A 20,974-nucleotide genomic window follows, 5' to 3' on the forward strand; every position below is an offset into this window, starting at 1 on the left:
ACTCGAGTATATACGGTATAAATTATTTTACTAATGTTTGATCGATTTATCAATTTATTGATTCTTTAGTGATTCTTAGCTTTTTTTCACTAAGCTATTTCATTATATACATTTGTTTCACAGATTTTTGCCTCATATGTTGTTAGGATTGCGCAATTTTTATTTATATTTTGTGAATTAATGCCTACAAGTACCTTCAGCCATTGTTTGTAGTTTTCACTGAGCTGCGAGGGAGCTGGTGAGTGGCCTTGTAGTCCATTGATTTTCCTGCTCTCAGGTAACTGCCTTGCCTGTATGAGGTATGAGCGGACAGCTATGCTGGGAGTTCGCAGGAGCTGGACATTACACCCGTGATCTGCTGTTCGTGGGTGCAATGCTCTAGAGGCGCCTTAGAAAAAAAATAAATGCACATTTTTTTTTTACCTCCAACAAAATGTGCATTTATTTTTGTTTTTAAAAAAGTGAACTTTAATAAATAATGAGACCTGAAATGACTGAAAAAGTTGGAGTAGCTAAGCAACATCCATTGCGTCTTACCTTGGTGATTCTTAGGAATATTAGGGGCAGAAGTAGTTGGTGGTGCTGGAATTTCAGCCTCCTTTGTACCACTTTTGGCTGATCCTGTATCTTGTTCTGCTGCCTGGAAAACAAGTTAACAATTGTAAAAACGTCTCATCGCCACCTTTCACCTGCTCCATGTAGAGATGTTGCTAGAGCAGAGCCCATGCATTCCCCACATACCAATCCTGGGAACTGAAATATTACAAAGTACTTTTGTGATACTCGCTTGGCACTATTTTATGTGTATCATGATTTATTTTTATGATGGTTTATTTTTGGTTGCACATATTTTTGTTTTATATAGCCAAGTTATTTATACTAGTCATCACTTTATTTTACTTTTAAGTGCTGCATTTACCCAATATCGGATTTTGCATATATCGATTCCTTGCAAGTCACTTCGCTATAGGGTTGCCACCTGTATGGGATTGACCCAGACAGTCTGGGTTTTGACACTTATGTCTGGGTTTGACTCCACCTGAAACCCAGACACACAGCATACCACCAGTCCCAACCATCACAGAAATCTTTTATGGGGATGGAGCCAGTGCCGATCCAGTGAGGGCTTCTGTCGGCTGTGCAGCCTGTCTGCGTTCTTTGCTTTCTCCCCCACCAGCCCCTCTCTTCCCTCCCTGCCACCACAATGATCTCCTTTAAAGTAATTTTTTGCTAGGACCATCTGTTTCCTAACAACCGATGGGGGAGAACTTCTTGCTGTGGCCTCTCTGACAGTGGTACACACAAACCTCTCTGTTTTCCCTGCATCGACAACAGAGGAGGAAGAGGAGAAGCAGGGGGCAGGGCGGGGTATGCGCATTCCAGCCTCGTGCCTGCAGCATCTCCCGAAGCCAGCGCCGGCAGCCTGACTTGCTGTAAGGCACAATACATTATTTTCTGTGGGGTGGATGAGTGCTGTGCACTGGACAGGGAGGAGGAAGAAAAAGAGAGGAGTGCTCTTCACTGGGGAGGAGGGCAGTAATTTGGGGAGAGAGCTGGTTATGGGGGGTGGGGCTGTTGGGGAAGTTACAAACTGGCCTGTGATTTATGCACACCTGCACTCTACATAAGCAATCCTGAACTTTGCACCCTGAATGTAACGCACTTCTGAACCCTGCACTCTGAATATAATGCAATCCTGAACATTGCACTCTGAATGTAACGCTATCCTGGACCCTGCACACTGAATGTAACGCACTCCTCAACCCTGCATTCTGAATGTAACGCAATCCTGATCCCTGCACTCAGAATGTAACACACTCCTCAACCCTGATTTCTGAATGTAACCCAATTCTGATCCCTGCACTCTGAATGTAACACACTCCTCGTCCCTGCACTCTGTATGTAGCACAATCCTCATCCCTGCACTCTGAATTTAATGCACTCCTGAACCCTGCAGTCTGTATGCAGCACAATCCTGAACCCTGCATTGTGTACAATGCCCACTCCTCAACCCTGCATTCTGTACATAGCTCACCACTGAATTATTGACTTTGTACATAGTGCACGCCTCAACCAATATATGTAGCACAACCCTCAACGCTGCACTCTGTTCGCACTGCTCAAACTCTGCATATAACACACCCCTGAATTCTGCACTTTGTGCATAATGCACTGCTGAACCCTGCATTCTGTATGTAGCTCACTCCTGATTTCTGCTTTCTGTATGTAGCACACAGGGTGGGGGTGTTGTTTATGATGTTGATAGCAAGTGATGGGGTTACTGCATCTAATCTCTGAGAAAAAAGCCCTGTAGCCGTAGGCCTCCTTTAAATTTTTATTTGTAACTGTCCCCGCTTTTACTGCATGTACTTGAAGAGGATGCAGTAAGAGAGAGTGCTGATGTAAGGAGACTCTGATCTAATGGGGGGGTCTGTAGGGGGGGGGGAGTGCTGACTGCTGATCTTATGATCACCAACCATTAGATCAGCAGTCAGCACCCATTAGAGACCCCCATTAGATCACATTCCCCTTCTATTAGCGCAGACTTCAATAGTTATTTTGAATCCTGGGTACTGGCTTGGGCAGGTAGGTCATTTCCTAGTTATATTGCTGGGCAAAATAGAACTTCATTCTATGAAAGTCCACTGCCTAGTCTCTGGGCCTGATACAATTTTCAACATAGTTCCTTGCTTAACCACTTTGCGCCCAGGCCAATTCTGACATTTCTCTCCTACATGTAAAATTCCTATTTTTTTTGCTAGAAAATTACATAGAACCCCCAAACATTATATATGTTTTTTTAGCAAAGACCCTAGAGAATACAATGGCGGTCGTTGCAACTTTTCGAACATGTTTTTTTTCAGAAAAAAAAAACAGTTTCATGCTTAAAAAAAAACAGTAAAGTTAGCCCAATTTTTTTGCATAATGTGAAAGAGAAAGATACGCTGAGTAAATATATACCCAACATGTCACGCTTCAAAATTGCACGCGCTCGTGGAATGGCGCCAAACTTTGGTAAATAAAAATCCGCATGGGCGACGCTTTCAATTTTTTTACTGGTTACATGTTTTGGGTTACAGAGGAGGTCTAGAGCTAGAATTATTGCTCTCGCTCTAACGTTCGCGGTGATACCTCACGTGTGGTTTGAACACCGTTTTCATGTGTGGGCGGGACTTACGTATGCGTTCGCTTCTCTGTGCGAGCTCACGGGGACAGGGGCACTTTACTTTTTTATTTTATTTTTTTATTGTTAATTTTATTTTTATTTTTTTAGTTTGACACTTAAAAAAAAAAAAAAAAAAAAAAAAAAAACAATTGATGACTTTTATTCCTATTACAAGGAGTGTAAACATCCCTTATAATAGGAATATGGCAAGATCGGACATATTTACAGTGAGATATGGGGTCAATAAGACCCCATATCTCACCTCTAGGCTGGGAAGAATAAAAAAATAAATAAAAAACAATCCTGGCTTCCCTGCCAAATCGGCGCCGTTAATTTGAATACCGAGGCCGGGCGTGACGTCATAACATCGCGCCCGGCCTCCGAACGATCATAGAGACTCCGGGGACGATCTGGTCCGCCGGAAATCTCTATGGTAACTGGCGGGGGCCGGTGGATCCTGTCACCGACTCAACGATGGAAGCGGTGAGTCGGTACAAGCACCGGCGGGAGGGGGGGGCGTCCCCTCCCACAAGAACGATCAAGTGGCGGAACAGCCGCTATGATCATTCTTATGGTGCAGGGAATCGCCGGCTGAAAACGCCGATATCTGAATGATGTCTGTGGCCTCAGGCATCATTCAGATATAACCACTGCAAGCCCATGACGTCAATAGACGTAGTATGGGCGCCAAGTGGTTAAATGTAGATACGTAGACAACTTTTACTATTTTTATTATTACTGTGACTGAACCGTCCAGCACCTAGCTTGGGTGCTTCCATCAAGCTATAGCTTCATCCAGTCTGGATCCAGGAACTTGCTTTATTCAAAACCCGCACAGAATTTTTTATAGCACACAAGACCAGGTAGGGCCTGATCACATTACCCTAACAATACAGACTGTAAACAGGAATATATTTAAAATGGCTAAGGAACAGCCAACATGAACATAATCAAAGTAAGCTAATCAACATAAACATATAACATTCCACAATGGTTCGATAACAAGGTACATTGGTCACAATTTTAATCTCATCTCCCTAAGATGATCAGACAGAAACAATAGATGACCCAATGAACGCTAAGAATGCACACCTAGGAGGCACACAATGGGATAAAGACACAACACCTTAAACAGATTATATCAGGGGACCTCAGAATTAGGTTGCTTTGAGCTGATGATATCAACATCTGCTCTGAGAAGCAATTTAGAGCAGTCACAATCTAAAGCAGTCATTGCTGGTTTTGGGCATAGAGGTCCTAAATATGTATCTGGGTCCTCCAGTCCCCAGAGTCTGTGTGTTTTGGGGAGACATGGACTTGAATCAGAAACAATACTAGGTCCCCCACGCACACAACTCCAAGAGTAATGCCCCCTTTAAAGCACAGGCATAGTCAGTATGCAAAAGGCCACCCTGCAGTCCCCTCCAAAAGCCCCTGTCCTGGTTGGGTCTGTCACAATTACTATGAAATGTGTAAAATTTAAATCATGATTTCTAGGATCCTTACAGTTTTACTTTCTACTAAATAACATATGCTTACCTGAATTTGGGACTGGAATTTCAACTCAACAGGTTCTAGGTAATTGCATGGGACTATCCCTTTCTAAACACACATGAGAAACACAGAAAAGAGACAAGAATAAATAATTTTAATGATCAGAAGTAATGTATCATTTTCCTCTGTATTGAAACACAAAAAGGGTTCATGCTGAAATTGCCCTTATGTCTGCCCTTTCCTGATACATGAGTAACATCTATGGATTTCTATTGTAAAAGGAATACAAGAGCCCATGGAAAAAAAAACTGTACTGAGAGGTATAGGTAATATGTGATTGCTGACCTTATAAAAATTCTACTTGCCTGGATGTCAAGGTTATACAATGGCATCAATACTTTTTGAGCCAAAGTTCTGAAAGGTGTGCATGTATATACTGTATATACAGTGAAGTCATAAATCCGTACAGGTGTAGTTGTTTTAGGTCAGACTTGGAAAGTATAGGTAGCTGGGTAACTGTTTTTGGTAAGAGTGGCAGCAGCATTGGCAGCTTCCATATCTATCTGGTCAGAAGAAGAGGTGAAGGGGGGGGCCAGTGCGTAAGGCCCCTTTCACACAGGCCGGATCTGGTTTTGCTGTCTGCTGATCCCCTGCTGAGCGTGCAGGTGACAGGTCCATGTCCATACTGCTAATGTGTAGTGGACACAGTCCACTCTGCTCTAATGGGCAGATCGGCTGTCCGTTTTAACTCAACTGCTGGATTGGAGGTAGCTGGGTGTAAAAAGACAAAAGTCTGTTGACATCCGACTGCCCATAGAAAAGAATGGAGAGTCCTATAAGGTCCATCTGAAAAACAGGCGGACCCTATTGGACTACATGTGCGAAAGGGGCCTAAGGGCGTTTACGCACGACCGGACTTTCCGGCAGACTAGCTCCGACGGTCTTCCCGATGGACTTTTCAGCGGAGTTCTGATGGACTTTCCGAACGAACGGACTTGGCCATACACAATCACACCAAAGTCCGATGAATTTGAACGTGATGACTTGCGCATACAGACGAACTGATTTTTCGGAAAGATTTGAAACATGTTCTAAATCTAAAGTCCGTCTGATTTTTAAACAGCAAAGGTCCGATTAAGCCCACACACGGTCAAATTGTCTGGCAGATTCATTCCGTTGGACATTTGCTGACGAAAAGTCCGGTGTGTACACTGAATTAGGGTCTGGCTGCTAAGACAGCCTGGGTAGGTTTTTACTAGTGTTTCTAAGACATTGAAATTTCTGCAGACTTTTACTAAAATTGTTAAATCTGTGGAATCAATTCACACTTCAGATACTGCAGTAAATTTCCGAGACTAAAACAAAATAAAAGTACAGTCCATTTCCTCTCTATGAAAAGAACCAGCAGACCACTTCCCTTCTGGTCCCGACATGTTGCTACAACATCTGATGTCTGAGTGTGGGGGTATTCTATAATATTGTAAGACATCACTGAACCACCAATAGAAGGTCAACGGTGGCCTGGCTTATAAAGAAGATCTGAACCCTCAATCTGTTGGGAACCTGTTATAATGACAACACACAGGTGTGCAGATCCAGGAACTCAAGCGTTTATATCTCACCAATTGGATCCCTACTTTGTTTGGCTGGACTAACCTTTTGAGGATTTATTGAATTAAACTGATATTGACTTGAGGAAGAATGTAAATAGAATGCCAAACGTTTGTGCCAACGCAATAAATTGTATTACAATGTAGTGGCCTTCAACAGTTGAGTTTGTGCTTCTAAATGTATTGGAAACTTTAATGTTGATCAAAAGATATGAAATAAAATGTCTATCTTTTTTTTTTTTTTTTACATTTAAGTAACATTTCTAGGTTACTCTAAGCTATTTTATATACATTTAATCAATATATGCTTTTGTATACAAAATAAGTGATATACAATAAATAAGGGGGAATGTTAAAAATATCCTCAACTGTTCTAGACCAAAGATTGACCAATCTTGATATTAATGAATAAGTGGTTTTACTGTAAATGTTTGTAAGTAATATAACATTAGATACATACAGTATTGTTGGTGTGATTTTATGTAACTTGGACCACCATTGCAATTAACGCTCAATGTTTTTTTTAGTTAAAAAAATGAATTATTGTATACAAAATCCATTCAATAAATGGTTTTGTATACAAAATAGGTGAGATACAAGGGGGAATGCTGGAAATATGATCAACTGATTTAGAGTTTGTTTTTTTTGCAAATCTTTTCCTAATTACGGTACAAACAAGAGGGTTGGCAATATGTATTTATAGTCTGCCAAAGACCATGGTATTTAAATTGTTTGGGAGTGTTCATAACCTTAGACCCAGCCTGTTAATGATTTACTCTGCAAGTGAAAATGATTGAAACATTTCATCAATATTTGATGTCAGATGGTTAGGATGAAAAACCAAATCAACAATAATGAAATTTGTACTTGCATAGGTTCATTATACAAATGCTTCTGTTACTTTTTCAAGAAACAGATGTGAGCATTAGGTCCAATTTCACAAATGCCTTTTAAGATAAATAACTGGTAAAAATGGCCCCAAGTAACCAAATTTACTGGTATGTGTATATACAATACATACATGAGTTTATCATGTCTGCACTAGCACAACATGTGTGTTTCCTATGCAGGGCAAAGCAACAAGTTCAATTTAATAGTGGCTCCACCAGCAGCACATGATCGCTTTTCCCCTCACTTCCCCACTGATCCATTCAGCCATTCGAAGCAAAGAAAGATATCTGGTTATGAAGAGGGCCGCCACATGAGTCAGAGAGTCTTCAGTCCTGTGTAAGTTCCAAGATGGAGTTTGTCACTAATATACATGGTTCACTCTTCATACCTTGTGCCATACTGAATGGAAATAGAAAAAAAACAAGTTGTGCAACTGGTAAGACCAGCTTATAATTGAACCTGTTGTTTTGCATTAGTTGTTGCTTGGCCTTCATGGGCTAAGCACATGTTCAGTTTAAGTGATTTCAAATTGGAATGAAAGTATAACGTCTTTGACATTATACAACTGGGCTTCAGTAATCTGCATTATTTGGACTGGGACAATATGATGAAAACTCCCTAAAGTTTGATTACCTTTCCATTAAACAAAACAGTAGCCCAATTGTCATCCCCTTTTCTGAGCACAAAGACGATATTCCCTGGCATGACTCCCATCTCTTCTATGGTCTCTGGATTAAATTCAAACAGAACGCGATGAGGTTCCCCCTGCAGAGTTCTGAGAGACAGAAAACATCATTAAAACCATGAATACACTTGCAGGGCCATAGATATTTTTTTTTTTTTACTGGGGAAAGGAAGAGAGAGGGATATTCAGCCCTGGTCCCTGTGATGAGAATAATAGGGCAAATGTGGGTGTGGCAAAGTTGTGCTAACTGTGGGAGGGGGCATCTACTTACTGTGTACACTGTAACATAGTAGATGTACATAGCTACCTTGTATTCACAGAATATGCTTTAATTACTGTGTGATAAGTGAGAGTCTAATATACAAGTACAAACCTCAGCACAATCATGTAAAAACTGAAACTTTTTCATGACATATGTATAGCCAGGTGATGGGCTACAGCAATATGGAGGAGACATTCCCTTTTTCTCTACTGAAATACTGATGTTATGCTGCACAATTCTCATCCAGCCAGCAGGGGGGAGCTAAAGCGAAGCAAGCTCACAGACGTCTATGCAGAATGCTGAGAATCCTGGGAGTGGTAGTCTGGGAAGGTAGTCCCATATAATAGGATGAGTAGACTCCTTACACTACAAATACCAAAAGGCATTGTGCAGTAGGAGGAGTGAAGAGATGATTTTTAGTAAACTGCCTGACTTGTCAGGATATTAACATGCCAGTGGAGATTCAAGCACCACTGCAATAGGGAGACTGGAACATCCATGTTTTGTATTTATTACTGAAGAACTTTAACAGGAGAGAGTTTAGGGTCATAGGATACTCCAAAATTATCAGTAAGGATAATAGGTCAAACTTCTCTCTAATCTTCCAGTATCAGCTTTTCTGGAGATAATATGGAATAGCCAGCATATCTAGGACCCTACAGCAGCAGTCCATATAGCCACTTCTGGCACTTAGTTCCCTTCTGTCACTTGCACAATTACTAGTCTCCTGCAAGATCTTTACTTAGTGTCTCAGGAGCTGTCTCCCACCCAGCATCCACAGGTAGAGCCTCAGTGAGAGAGATAACAAAATCCTTCTCCAGAACAGGACTTCAGTGCAGTTCCCTCCAGCAAACATCCATTGGCAATCTTCTCCAGGCCCTCAGCCCAGCATTTGCTGAGGCCCACACTGCAGTGCTATGTCTCAGTAGAGCTGCCTCCAGGGGCAGCAGCCCTAAGAGACCCCAGAACCCTCCCTGGAGGGAAAAGAACGCTCTGGCAAGGCTTCCTACAGCTTCATTTATCCCCTCCCCATCCACATTCTGCATGCACCTTTCCAACCCTATGTTTTGGAAACTTCTTCAATCAAAGTCTGAAAACCCTGAACAGACCAAAACAATCAATCACTGCTCCACTCACTACAGTGGAGAGAGAGTCTCTCTCTCTCCATATATATATATATATATATATATATATAGAGAGAGAGAGAGAGAGAGAGTATCTCACAAAAGTGAGTACGCCCCTCGCATTTTTGTAAATATTTTATTCTATTTTTTCATGTGACAACACTGCAGAAATGACACTTTGCTACAATGTAAAGTAGTGAGTGTACAGCTTGTATAACAGTGTAAATTTGCTGTCACCTAAAAATAACTCACAGCCATTAATGTCTAAACCTCTGGCAACAAAAGTGAGTACACCCTGTGTAAAATTTCCAAATTTAGCCCAATTAGCCATTTTCTCTCCCCAATGTCATGTGACTCATTAGTGTTACAAGGTCTCAGGTGTGAATGGGGAGCAGGTGTGTTAAATTTGTTATGCCTCTCACTCTCTCATACTGGTTACTGGAAGTTCAGCGTGGCACCTCATGGCAAAGAACTCTCTGAGGATCTGAAAAAAATAATTGTTGCTCTGCATAAAGATGGCCTAGGCCAGTGATGGCGAACCTTGGCACCCCAGATGTTTTGGAACTACAATTCCCATGATGCTTCACTACACTGCAGAGTGCATAAGTATCATGGGAAATGTAGTTCCAGAACATCTGGGGTGCCAAGGTTCGCCATCACTGGCCTAGGCTATAAGAATATTTCCAAGACCCTGAAACTGAGCTGCAGTACGGTGGCCAAGACCATACAGTGGTTTAACAGGACAGGTTCCAATCAGAGCAGGCCTAACTATGGTCAAACAAAGAAGTTGAGTGCACATGCTCAGCGTCATATCCAGAGGTTGTCTTTGGGAAATAGATGTATGAGTGCTACTAGCATTGTTGCAGAGGTTGAAGGGGTGGGGGGACAGCTTGTCAGGGCTCAGACCATACGCCGCACACTGCATCAAATTGGTCTGCATGGCTGTCGTCCCAGAAGGAAGCCCCTTCTAAAGATGATGCACAAGAAAGCCTGCAAACAGTTTGCTGAAAACAAGCAGACTAAGGACATGGATTACTGGAACTATGCCCTGTGGTCTGATGAGACCAAGATAAACTTATTTGGTTCAGATGATGTCAAGCATGTGTGGCAGCAACCAGGTGAGTAGTACAAAGACAAGTGTGTCTTACCTACAGTCAAGCATGGTGGTGGGAGTGTCATGGTCTGGGGCTGCATGAGTGCTGGCAGCACTGGGGAGCTACAGTTCATTGAGGGAACCATGAATGCCAACATGTACTGTGACATACTGAAGCCGAACATGATCCCCTCCCTTCAGAGACTGGGCCGCAGGGCAGTATTCCAACCTAAGGACCCCAAACACACCTCCAAGATGACCAATGCCTTGCTAAAGAAGCTGAGGGTAAAGGTGATGGACTGGCCAAGCATGTCTCCAGACCTAAACCCTATTGAGCATCTGTGGGACATCCTCAAATGGAAGGTGGAGGAGTGCAAGGTCTCTAACATCCATCAGCTCTGTGATGTCATCATGGAGGAGAGGAAGAAGACTCCAGTGGCAACCTGTGAAGCTCTGGTGAACTCCATGCCCAAGAGGGATTAGGCAGTGCTGGAAAATAATGGTGGCTACAAAAAATATTGACACTTTGGGCCCAGTTTGGACATTTTCACTTGGGGTGTACTCACTTTTGTTGCCAGCGGTTTAGACATTAATGGCTGTGTGTTGAGTTATTTTGAGGGGAGTATATCTACCCATATTCTATTGTTATCCAATTTAACCCTCTATTTTCCATTATTTGGTGGCCTCTACTTTCTGATTTATGTTGCCCCATAGTAATCTTTATTAGATCTATATGTGATTACTGTTTTTTTTTCTCCCTCAACTTTTGACCTTAATCCAGTCAGGTTCTCGTGTGGGTGTGCCATTCATCATGCAGAAATAGTGGGTTTCTTACTTATCTGACTACCACTTTTTATTTCTAAAGTCACCAAGGCCCCCCTGATATTTTTTTTAACTTTTCTTTATCCTTACCACCTGATCTAGTTTACATTTTTTCATTAGATCTTCTGATAATACTTTGTATTTCAGTAGTTCTTAAACTGGATTCCAATGTATTTTTAATCTTTATAAACTTCTCTTCTATTTTAGCTATTTTTCAGCTTTTTCTCTTAAGCATAAATCCCAGCAATTCTATACCCACTCTTATAAAGAAATCAAACCGGTTTTATCCAACTCTGCGTCTATTAACCCATCATTTGGTGCTGCATCCTACCTTAATCTCCTTCGGATTATATTCTCCTTTAAATATCTTTCAATAGTACCAATGTCCCACTATGTACTTGCTTTTCCGTAGTGTAACATAGGTGTTTGAATACCCCCTCCCCCCCCCTCCCCCAAATCATCACTACTCAATTCACCTTCTAAATAAAACACTGTGGCCATAACAAGTAAAATACATCCAAAGCTGCAGAAATTAGTTCAACCAATGTGAAATGAACAATGTAAATAAGTTTCCATGCAATTCAACTCTAAATTTCCCATGGTGATGCAATATATGCCAATTGTGTTGCACTTTACTGTATTAGGCCCATGCTACGCATGCAGTCTGAGTGGAAAACCTGGAATTTAGATGTTTGCTCTCTCTGTCCTATTAGGGAGATTTACTAACTGTTAAAACCATTGACCTCTATGCTATACTTATACATCTAGACCTTTCTGCTGCCTTTGATACAACTGACCACCTGCTCCTTCTCAAAACACTTCACTTCCTTGGCCCCCAAGAGTGTGAAGTCTTCTCTGCTCCTCCCAAGACCTCCTGCTTTCTAGCTCCCTTGACTCCTCCCATGCTCATCTTAAGGACATCTCCAGAGCCTCTCCCATCCTCTGAAACTCTGTAACCCAACATCTGCGCCCCTGGTTCCTGTGTCACTGGATATGATTGACAGCATGGCTCCTGCTGCTATCAATCTGTCCAAGGAGAACCCGAGACAGCGGCCGGAGCTGCTGGAATGGTCAGGCTCAGAGTAAGAAAAAGGGGGGCTCTGGGGGGCTGCTGCAGCACAGAAGGTTTTTCACCTTAATGCATAGAATGCATTAAGGGGAAAAACCTGGAGACTTTACAACTCCTTTAAGGTTTTGAGGCTGATGTTTGGTAACTTGAACCTTCAGCTCCCTCCACATATTGTCTATAGTTAAGGTCTGGAGACTGGCTAGGCCACTTCAGGACCTTAATATGCTTCTTCTTGAGCCAATCCTTTGTTGCCTTGGTGGTGTGTTTTGGGTCATTGTCATGCTGGAAGACCCTGCCAAGACCCAGTTTCAATGCCCTGGCTGAGGGAGGGAACTCCCTTTAAGCGAGTGCTCCTAAAATGAGCTCGTTGCATGAGAGCCAGAAATACTTATTTAATTCATTAAAATGCAAATCAATTCATAACTTTTTTGAAATGCGTTTTTCTGGATATTTTTATTGTTATTCTGTATCTCTTTGTTAAAATAAACCTACCATTAAAATTATAGACTGATCCTATCTTTGTCAGTGGGTAAACGTACAAAATCAGCAGGGGACGGAATACTTTTTTTTCTCACTGTATAGAGGAAAAAATCTCAGTAAAAAAAATCTCATACAGTCAGCAATAAAAATTTGATGGGGTTCTATTCCTTCAATGAACAGAACAAGACATTCACATTTAAAGTGTCAGATGAAGATAAGAGTGAGCACCAACTGGCGTTAAGGACAGTATGTCTTGGGAATACGGCAAAGGATGAGTTTCACATAGTAGAAATAGTCCCTCAAGCAGTAGAAGGAAGTGATGCAAAACCAGTTCCTATTGCCACACTAAAGCCATCTATTCTACCATTGGCTACCATGGTGGGCATTGAATTGACTCCTCCAGTCACATTCCAGCTAAAGTCTGGATCTGGGCAAATCTATATTAGTGCTCAGCATGTTGCATTGGAAGCAGACTACTCCTGGGCAATGGAAGAAGGAGAGGAGGAGGTGGAAGAGGAGGAAGAGGAAGAAGATATTCAAAACAGATAGAGAAAAAGTTGGCTATAGATATTATTTACTTAAGTATTTCAGGGGCCTTTTGTCGAGCTGGTGGGTTGTCACTCTGTAAAATGAAAACGTGCAGCATTAAAAATATACCCAAAATTTTTATAACATTTTATACAAACTTTGATCACAAATAAATTACAAAATCATCCCTGCTATCATTTAAACTGCACTTGCTCCCACTTTAAAGCTGTGAAAGAATCACACAAAAGAATGGAATTCTGTGCTGTGAAATTGTGCTCACAGTACTCACATAAATCAATTACAATACTTTTTTTTTTTTTTTTAATCAGATCATTTTTATTAAATTTTTCATATAGAACAATAAAAAGAGAACAATGCACATGATATGGCCTACATGTGTTCAAAAAAATTATACATCCAATGTAATAAAGGTACCATATAAAAGCAAGGAGTTGGCCTTGTATCAGCATACAACACAATTACAATACTTGAGGATGCAACTATTTAATTTATTGGTGCCTTTAATACATTTAGTTGCATTGTTACAAAATATACAGTATAGCATTAAAAGTCATATTTTTTTCAAGGAAAATTGAGTTTTCTGTTATTCATATGCCTAGTCACTATGATTCATAATCATTCCATAGCTGTCCTCTATATGATTCCTCGTTGGGAAGTTTCAGCTGGCTGAGCTCCCATCCAGCATTTTATTACTGGAGTTATTTAATATTTTATGCTTCTAAGTTTAGTTGGCAAATTGCCAGAGCTCTAAGGGAGGGTGGGTGGATGAATGTAGAAGAGGATCTCATATTTATCTTATCTTATCCTATTCACACCTTATTAATCTCACCTGTCCTCAGTACATACATACTGTATCCATGACAAGTTGTCATGTTCCATCACCAGCACAGGCACCATTTGCATGGCACAATATTCACTAAAAAAGGAATAATTCAACTATACCTGAGGCTGCAGGGGTGCAAAACCGGAGAAGCTGTCTTTGTCAACCACAGAGGACACAACCTAAAAATAATGACATTGCTAAGTCCTCCATAGATACAGGTCATTTATATAATTCATAAATAAGGTACCGGTAACAGCACCATTCATAAACAGAAAGTAGCACAACAGCACTATGGGACAAAACTAAAGGATATTCACCTGGACCATAGACCAGTAATATATTAAAATATCTCAATAACAGCAAGAAATTATTAAAAAGAGAGAAAATGAAAATTTAGTTTAATTACATAATTTGAATAGTGTGAATGGTAATGAACATACCGTAGCTTTACCCAAATAGTCCTTTTTCTCCAATTGTTCCACAAGCTTCTCATTAGGGTGAAATAGGCGACCTTTAGGCATTTCTGTTAGTGGAAAATCTTTTTGTTTCTGTGACATAAATGATAAATGGGTGGTAGAAAATACAGTTCACCGATAATGTTGCTATGCCAAATTGATCATGTATTTTAGGCTGTTCTAAATACCCAGGCACCCTTCAAAGCTCTAAAAAATAGGCAGGTTCCAGAATCTAATATATCCATGTAATACAAATAGGAATCTTTAGATAAACCAAAGAGATTATAGAATATTAAACAACAGAAAAAATATTGTGAAGACTAGAAATGTAGATTAAATCTCATGTAAATGACCAGTTAGGGTGTTACACTACTTAATGCTAAATTATAGGATGTAGGAGCATAATTGCATGCAAAACTATTCCCGCCTACATAAACATTACATGCTCTCCTGCCTGTTTTTTTCTATTAATATTATTATGTTATCTAAAATACATTAACATGGGCGTTCTTAAAGTGTTACTAAACCCAGGAGACTGCATTCACTATATCTGGTCTCCCACGGTAGACAGAACATGGAAATGCAATTATTTTAGTAAATATAAACTGCTAAATACCTTTTCTCATCAGCAGTATATATAGCAGTCTTGTAGCTATCAGTGTCTGGTTAAAGCTTGTAGGAGGAGTTTTCATTCTACTCTGGCTGTCCTATGAGGCTGCAGGACCCCTGACCCTCTGTCTGGACAGTGCTAAATGGCCTTGCCCTGATCACATGCACCCTCCAAAGAAAAAAAACTCTTGCAAAACACACCAAAAAGAGCATGTGCAAAGTGACTCCAAGGCTCTGTCTTATCTGGATATATATTGGGGACAGTGAAAGAAGGGGAATAATAATAATAAGTAAGGAACAAACAAAATGCAGAGGATTACCTCTTAGGTCCCACAGTGAGTATAACAAGCATTCTTTACTGCTTATACAGACTTATTTTCCTGTTGTGGGTTTAGTAACACTTTAACTCCTTCTACACAACCTTGGCCTGCAGCAAAAATAATACAAAGCCCATATATCACACAGCTTTGATGTGTATCCCCACTCTGGACTACATGAACAATTATTGCTGCTTCCACAATGGTGGGATGGTTAAAACATTCTGACCACCTCTTACAATGCCTACAATGGATGCAGCTAGCAAAAAATGATAATTTGGGGATGAGTCAGGTTCCCAGCCCTCCTCTACTCTCTGATTTATACCTACAGTATATCCCCTGCAAAATAATACATACCAGGATTTCTTGCATTGCTTTCTCTATCTTGGTGCCATGCCTTGGTTCTACCTTCTGACTGAGGGCCAGAATGAGATTCTCTTCTGCTTTTGCCCAGTTCCCCACTTTCGCATGTCCTAGTGCAACATTATATAATATCTGGAAGATAAATGTTAACAATTCATTGTAAATCTGAGGAAAGCCATAATACACATGTACATTTCATTGATAAATTAATGGGGTTCTCCTCAGTTCAAGCCACTCTTGTCTGTTGCTAGAGTTGCTAGTCATTTGGCTTCCATAGTATATTAGATTCTGTGAGTGTCACAGACAGCTGAGTTAGTCAGCAGGCAGGTTGAACAACCTGTCCACATGTAATTGATGAATAATTGTAGTGCCTAAGTATTTTTAATAAAGAATAATTGGTATCCTCATCCTCATAAATTATGTATAAAAGAAAAAAGGAGCGGGGGGGGGGGGGGCGTTAACATGGACTACTCCAACCATAGACTAACCGTACACCCCACAGTGGAATCGAGGACTATCTTGATACCCAGATGGAAACAACATATAAATAAAATAACTTTTATTTTGAAAAAGAAATATCATGTTAGAAACATTTACAACTGGTCTCACCAACTAACATCTATATAACATCCTAGATAAGATGTTTTCTATAAATATGGAATGAAATAAAGGAAAAGGGGAAAGAACATACATGTAACGAGACTCTGATAATTGAGTACAATTGAGAATAAAAAAAACCCCCTTTAAAAATTCTAATCCGCATGTTTTGATACACACTTATGATTGCATAGGTACGCTAACCCCTCATTAATATTACCACTGATTAAAAATACAATACACATTTTTTTTTTTCATTACCCAATTTTTGTAAATTAAATTATATATATTTTATTTTTATTTTTATAGTTGTCTCTGTTTACTGAACCTCCCGTGTCCGCCCCGAGGGTGGTAAACCCCAAATGGTGGGAGCCTCCCGTGCTCTATTTTCTGGCCCGTTTCTGGAGTCCCCGGTGGTGAGCCGTATGCTCTGTAGTATTAAAGGTGTTTATGTATATAAAAAATACTCTGCAAATTGTGATTTTGAGATGTCTACTGTATTATACTAATAATGTTGACAATATGTATTTAACTTTAGATCTGTACCAAGAATTTTCCTGAAGAAGCGACTTCCAGTCACGAAACTAGTTGAAATATACGATAAACTTGGATACCAGTCACTGTACCCTGAACCTTCTTATATTAGAAGGCTGGGTATTGTTTGATTGTACAATTGTTTGTTGTTACTATGTTGATTGTCAACAGCTGTTTTTAAATTCATATTTCTTTTTAAAAATAAAAGTTATTTTATTTATATCTGTTGTTTCCATCTGGGTATCAAGATAGTCCTCGATTCCACTGAGGGGTGTACGGTTAATCTATGGTTGGAGTAGTCCATGTTAACGCCTTCCCTCCCCCCCTGCTCCTTTTTTCTTCTGTCCACATGTAAGAAAATAATCACATAGTATAAATTATATATGTGAACAGCAGCAAGGGCATAGAGCACAACTCGAAAAAACACTCTACTATATATTGAAGCACAACGATTCTCCAAAATGGGCCATTCGTGCCTTCTGACAACTGTCACAAAACTCAGTCCAAGCTAGTAAAATACCTACAGGTGAAGTTTTGCTAAATAGTAAATCTGTAGCACCTAATTTTCCACATCACATGGAGACAAAGTTGTAGTTCTCTCAAAGGTACTCACAAACTGGTGTTCACAGCTGGTACTTTAGAGGTGTCACAAACTAACAACCACTTTAGTCAGTCTGTCTCTCCTTTCCTTCGCTCTGTCTATTTCTCTCTCTTTCCTCTCCCCCTCTCTCTCTCTCTCTCTCTCACCTCTCTTTCTTTCTCTCTTCCCTCTCTCTTTCCTCTCTCTCGTCCCAGATATATTTAAACATATCCTTTCGGGTGGTATGAGGTATGTACAGTAGTGCCCATGATGACCTATCAGTCCTACTGAGGTTGTTTTTTTAATTGGAAAAGACCAACTTTATTGAGATGTAAACATGCTATACATAGGTACATTCAACATAAATGTATAGTGTTGTACATAGCATATGTTTAATAAACTTATTTATACAATAATCGTTTCATCGTTTTTACTTCCCCTCAATAGAGTGAATCAGGTACATGTCTTGCCATCCTCCAGCCATCTATCCCACACTCTAGAGTATTTTTGGATACATCCTCTATAGGTATAGATAATTTTCCTATATGGAAGGGTATCGTTAATTTCCTTTTTCCAAATCTGAAGTGTAGGGGGCAACGTCTGCATCCAAGATCTGGCTATCACTTTTCATGCTATGAATAAGGTTTCATATGGCTTGGTATTTGGCAACATCGACATCGGGCAATAAGCCCAATAAACATAGCTTTGGTTCCAGGACCACTGGGGAGCCCAAGTTGTCCCTACAGGTTGTTTAATTGCTGATTACACATGTGTTTCACAAATTTGAATACTTGTTTTCCTGATATAGCACTTTTATTAAAGCCATGCTTTCTTTCCACGTGGTGACGATCAAGAAGGGGAATAGAGCTAACCCAATGTTACACTGCTTCCACACTCCCCTTGAGCACACTCAACTCTCCTGCCGCGTACACACGATCGGAATCCTCGTCGGAAAAAGCTCTGATGGTTTTCCCGACGGAATTCCAAGGGAATTCGGCTCAAGCTGTCTTACCTCCACACGGTCACATCAAATTCCAATCGTTTATAACGCAGTGCCGTACAACACGTACAACGGGACTAGAAAAAGGAAGTTCAATAGCCAGTAGCAAATAGCTTCTGTCTCGTAGTTGAATCTGAGCATGCGTGATTTTTGGCATGTTGGAATTGCATACACACGATCGGAATTACCGATAGAAAGTTTTATCCGTCGGGAAAATTGAGAACATGCTATCAATTTTTAGCTGGCGGAAATTCGGACAGCTAAATTCCGATGGAGCATACACACAGTCGCATTTTCTGATGAAAAGCTCTCATCTGTCTTTTTCTGGACGGAATTACGATCGTGTGTACGCGGCATCACACAGCAGAATGGACATCATCCACACTGCTATCCATCTCCACAGACCTCCAACCAGAAATGTACTGCAAAGTGGAACAAATGGATACTGACCAACAAAATTCATATTTAGAATTAAAACTATTATTTTTTAATATATTGTTTATTGTATCATGTGTAGACTTCATAGTCCGTAATCATTGATCTGGCCTCTTGTGGACTGGCACTATACATTTAGATTTTTCAGATTTCCTTAGATGTAGAAGTATGGCAGTCTTTGAAAAAGCAAGTGACAGACCTTTGGAGAAAAATGCTATCTGATCGTACACTTCAATGTGTTACAATTAGGAAATGTGTTTTTTTTTTTTGATGCTCATAAAAATCAAGGTATTTTACAATATACATGGGGGAGCAAGACAGTCCACTTCTCTAACATCTCAAAGAGATCATGTGAACAAATGCCAAGGCTTGTTCTCTGTGGGTAGCACCTGACCAAAGTCTGAAGTTGAATTTTTTCAGAATGTCTCATAAATGTCTGAGCCATTCAATTACTATCCACTCCAACCAGATCATTTGCAGTGCTTTAAATTTATAGTTGAGTATAGGTCTAAATTAAATAATTCTAAATGAGTCCTATCGACCCCATAAAACCAGGCGAAACTTGCAAAAGGCAAGAATATGCCTTCTTACTGTACACAATGACCATACTGTAACTGTTTTGATGAACAATTCTGCAGTATTACTGTATCTCACCTCACAGCTGTAGAGTTTAAATGTCAAGCCCAGAATTTTGTAGTCAATCAGTTGATTTCCTCTTAATTCAGTGAAGCAGCGAGTAAAGTCCTGAAGTGCTTCTTGATACCTGAATGCAAATATATACCTAAATGTAATCTGGATGTACATATAAATAAATATACATGTGCATATGGAATCATGGATCAGCTTGAGTTATGTGTGTACAACAATGACTATCAATGTCTACCACAAGCCTTTAAAAAACTATTTTTGTGTTAAGTATTCTATCATTTTTTGGCAAGAAAGGCTCTTAAAAAAAATCTCTACTAACAGATTAGATTGTAACAAACAATGCACACAACATTTCATATGCGCACATCTGCATAGCATACTAGCTCATTATGTAATACTCACCTGAGATCAAAGCCCTCACTGCGGTGTCCATACACAGCACCGTCCAACAGTGCACATGCTCAGCGTCATATCCAGAGGTTGTCTTTGGGAAATAGAGGGATGAGTGGTGCCAGCATTGCTGCAGAGTTTGAAGGGGTGGGGGGTCACCCTGTCAGTGCTCAGACCATACGCCGAACACTGCATCAAATTGGTCTGCATGGCTTTCGTCTCAGAAGGAAGCCTCTTCTAAAGATGATGCAGAAGAAAGCCTGCAAACAGTTTGCTAAAGATAAGCAGACTCAGGACATAGATGACTGTAACCATGTCCTGTGGTCTGATCAGACCAAGATAAACGTAATTGGTTCAGATGGTGTCAAGCATGTGTGGCAGCAACCAGGCTAGGAGTTCAAAGACAAGTGTGTCTTGCCTACAGTCAAGCATGGTGGTGGGAGTGTCATGGTCTGGGCTGCATGAGTGCTGCAGGAACTGGGGAGCTACAGTTCATTAAGGGGAACCATCAGGGCCATCTTTAAGGCAGGGCAAAAGGGGCAGCTGCCCTGTGCCCTGTCATTGTTGTGGGGCCCAAAGCAGCTCCCTCATACTTGCCAACTATCCCAGTTTAAATTCCCTCATCCCTTCAAGTTTCAGTCATGTGTTGTGTCCCGATATCTCAGGGAAGTGCTGTTACTAATGCTGCCCAGCTCTGGCCTATTGTTGTGTACAGATGACTCACCTGCAGACCCTGTGTTTACGTGTAAATAACCGGCATTCATATGTAAATAGTGGCAGCATTACTAAGTAAATAGCTGCTGCCGGAGGCATTGATATGTAAATAAATGCGGCATTCATATGTATGTCATGTTCCCTTGCAGTGAGGAGATGATGTGCTGTAACCTCTAGCAACTAATCAGTGAGCCGTAATGTGTGCTGTAACCTCCAGCAACCAGTCAGTAAGCAGTAATAATATGCTGTAACTGCTGGCAAACA

The 20,974-nt window shown here is 40.5% G+C and overlaps 1 protein-coding gene across 1 annotated transcript in view; it reads right to left on the minus strand.

The window, feature by feature from the left end:
- Positions 1-20,974, minus strand: part of NCF2 (neutrophil cytosolic factor 2) — a 59,944-nt gene that overhangs the window by 26,324 nt on the left and 12,646 nt on the right. Inside the window, exons 3-10 of the mRNA XM_077453138.1 lie at positions 19,613-19,721; positions 15,807-15,944; positions 14,509-14,616; positions 14,188-14,247; positions 13,275-13,318; positions 7,795-7,936; positions 4,706-4,768; positions 538-640 (exon numbers count right to left, since the gene is read on the minus strand). Coding sequence (XP_077309264.1) covers positions 538-640; positions 4,706-4,768; positions 7,795-7,936; positions 13,275-13,318; positions 14,188-14,247; positions 14,509-14,616; positions 15,807-15,944; positions 19,613-19,721 — 767 coding nt within the window. The remainder of the gene's footprint in view (positions 1-537; positions 641-4,705; positions 4,769-7,794; positions 7,937-13,274; positions 13,319-14,187; positions 14,248-14,508; positions 14,617-15,806; positions 15,945-19,612; positions 19,722-20,974) is intronic.

Source organism: Lithobates pipiens, unplaced genomic scaffold (genome assembly GCF_037356315.1).
Source record: "Lithobates pipiens isolate NorthernLeopardFrog02 unplaced genomic scaffold, aLitPip1_a1.2 Scaffold_23, whole genome shotgun sequence".
Classification (NCBI taxonomy): domain Eukaryota; kingdom Metazoa; phylum Chordata; class Amphibia; order Anura; family Ranidae; genus Lithobates; species Lithobates pipiens.